Raw genomic sequence first — 2561 nt, 5'->3', positions numbered from 1 at the left:
AAGGAAGACGGATGAGAACATCTTGTCCCTTTGAGACATTCCTGTCTCAAAGAGTAAAAATGTAAAGATGCTGGAATAAGGGATATCCGGAAAGGAACGTGAGTAGAATATGGCCTACGTGGCACGGAATAGTGCCGATAAAGCGTTGAGACGTAACAAAGGCCTGTGACACGTAAGACAATGGACACAGACTACATAACACAGACATGGACAACATAACATAGACACAGATGACATAACACAGAGACGAGTGACAACTGCCTGGCACTGTCCCCGTAGGGACCCGAGATTCCTAGTGCAAGGTGAGCCAGAGGCTGATGATGCCAAAGGAAAAGAAGCCCTATGACGATGGCACGTGAAGATGAAATGTAACTCGTCAAAACAAGTTAGTGCCGAAGCAGTTAAGAGGATGCTCGAGAGGGGTGGCGAGCCTAGAGAAGGAAGCCGACTGCCGGGTGACCGTGGCCGTAGCTCTGGACGTGAAGGCGAGCTCCTCGGGGGAAAGATCCATGACGACGTCGAGTCGAGGGAGGCGGACGACGCAAAGTTCCCGAGAATGTGGAGATGGGTCGGAACTGTCCTGCCCAGCAAAGGCTCTGGCGAGGCTGAGGGGAAACCCTCTCCCTTTATGCCAGAGAGCCCGCCCCGCTACAGAGCTCTCCACCAAGCTGACATCAAATTGCCTCCTGTGATAGTAAAGGCTATTCCCCTTCTCCCAGCCACTGGCCCCGACACTTAGCTTTTGGAAGATGAGAGGACAAAATCCATCCTCGGTCAGACGTGGATGTTGAGATGCTCTCCGTGTGTGCTTTGGTGCTGCCGTTTCCAAGCTTAGGCTACGAGCCTCCTCAGGGTACCTAAGGCAAAACAGAAAACCTGACTATTGCCCTCAACAACAGTAATCCCCGGGACTCCTCCGCACCACTGCCCCGGCTCACCTCAAATCTTGATTTGGCTCCGGAGGGTGCCCGGAAGAGACCTGCAAAGAGAAAAGGGACACGCTTAGCATGCTGCTGTGTAATGCTCACCTAGGAATCAGCCTGCCTAAACACCAACTCACCTGCCCTCCTCTGTTCCTTGGCGTGCCTAGGGCAGCGACAGCACCTGCAAAGAAACAAAGCAGAAAAGCATGGTGACATACTGTGAAAACACAACCTCCCAAATCTGACAAGGATGCCACACCGATACCTTAAGCTCTCACCCACCTGGCATAGGCATGCTCGGCCAGGAGAGATGGCAAGTGGACCACCTAAAATAAAAAAAAAGGAGGAGATGCTTAGAGCTGCACCAAAACTGAGACCTCAGCAATAACAACTGCTTCTGTACGCTATTCAATGCTCACCTTGCCCACTCGGCCTTGACTGCTGCTCTCGGCCTTGACCTCCTAAAAAGAGAGACAACGAACAATGCTGTAACAGCCACCATTTATGCTTCCTCTGCAGAGACAAACAGTGACTGACCTGCTCGGGGCAATCCCCTCATCTGGGATGGGGGCTCTGCCCTGGATTTTATCCTTCTGCATCTGAAAGAAAGTCAGGACAAAAGTCAAACTGTTGCAGGGTAACTTAATAGCTCCAGATATCTTGTGTCCAACTACACCCCACATTACAAACTTCAAGTCCCCGGGACTTCTCCTATTGCACCAGGCTATGCGGCAGGGCAGAGCAGCTCCGGCACAAATGTGTGCACACACCCGTGACACGGGACAGACAGGACGTGACAGACAACGGGGACACAACACGGACAGAAATCTCCTGGCAGGGAAAATGGCTGCGAGAACTCAGAGAATGCAAAAGGAGATGACCGAGGCGAGACCGATGGTGAGCTGATGAGGCTCAGAGAAACCTGGAGGAAGAAGATGCTAACCGAATTATTTATTCCAAAGACTGCAAATATGGATGCCCGAGAATCCTACGGCCAGAAGCCTCTACCTGCCCTCACCTTCTCACAAGTCCTAGTCCACCATAATGGATCCTGGCGGGGCAGAGCTGTCCACACAGCTCAGAACAAGACCTGAAAAGACAGCTGACCGGATGCTTCTAAAAGAGACAAGAGAGTCTGATGCCTGTCTGAGCTCCTGAGTCCAAAGTTCCATGGCACTGGTGCCAGGCCGAGGAATGCAGAGATCACAGATGCTGACAATGATGCCAGGGTGTCTGACAGGCCCCTCCAAGGCCTAAGATAAAAGACATGACATATCCAAACAACACATAATACACAAAAGACAAGTGACACGATACACACCGGGACTGCTCTGCCCTGCGCACCTCAGCACTGTGATCCAAAGTCAGGCTTTGCTTTTATGGGGCCTAAGGGGCCACTTCATGGACACCCCCATCTCCAAAGGAGACTCAAAAACCCCTCCCGGTGGGTCCCTACCCAGCGCCACGCTTTCATCCCCTCTGTGGGTTGTAGCCCTCTACTTATCTCTCAGACATCTGGGGATGCAGGTCCGTGTCAGGTGCAACAGAAGGCAGCCTTGACATCTGGGAAGTTCCTGCTGGCTCTGTTGTTCAACAGCTTCCTGTTGTTTCTCAGTCAGCTACGTGAAAGAAATCCAA

At 52.0% G+C, this 2561-nt stretch overlaps 1 protein-coding gene across 1 annotated transcript; it reads right to left on the bottom strand.

Annotated features, from left to right (window-relative positions):
• Positions 1–329: 329 nt before the first annotated feature.
• On the bottom strand, positions 330–1496 carry LOC129046944 (uncharacterized). Its single transcript, XM_054517378.1, has 5 exons — positions 1343–1496; positions 1206–1249; positions 1061–1104; positions 939–979; positions 330–857 (listed from the first exon to the last, which is right to left on the bottom strand). Exons 1-5 carry the CDS (start codon positions 1423–1425, stop codon positions 377–379), a joined length of 693 nt encoding a protein of 230 aa, XP_054373353.1. The 5' UTR covers positions 1426–1496; the 3' UTR covers positions 330–376.
• Positions 1497–2561: the final 1065 nt, after the last annotated feature.

Source organism: Molothrus ater, chromosome 26 (genome assembly GCF_012460135.2).
Source record: "Molothrus ater isolate BHLD 08-10-18 breed brown headed cowbird chromosome 26, BPBGC_Mater_1.1, whole genome shotgun sequence".
NCBI lineage: Eukaryota > Metazoa > Chordata > Aves > Passeriformes > Icteridae > Molothrus > Molothrus ater.
The sequence above is the reverse complement of the archived record's forward strand: the minus strand, read 5'-3'. Positions and strand labels throughout refer to the sequence as shown.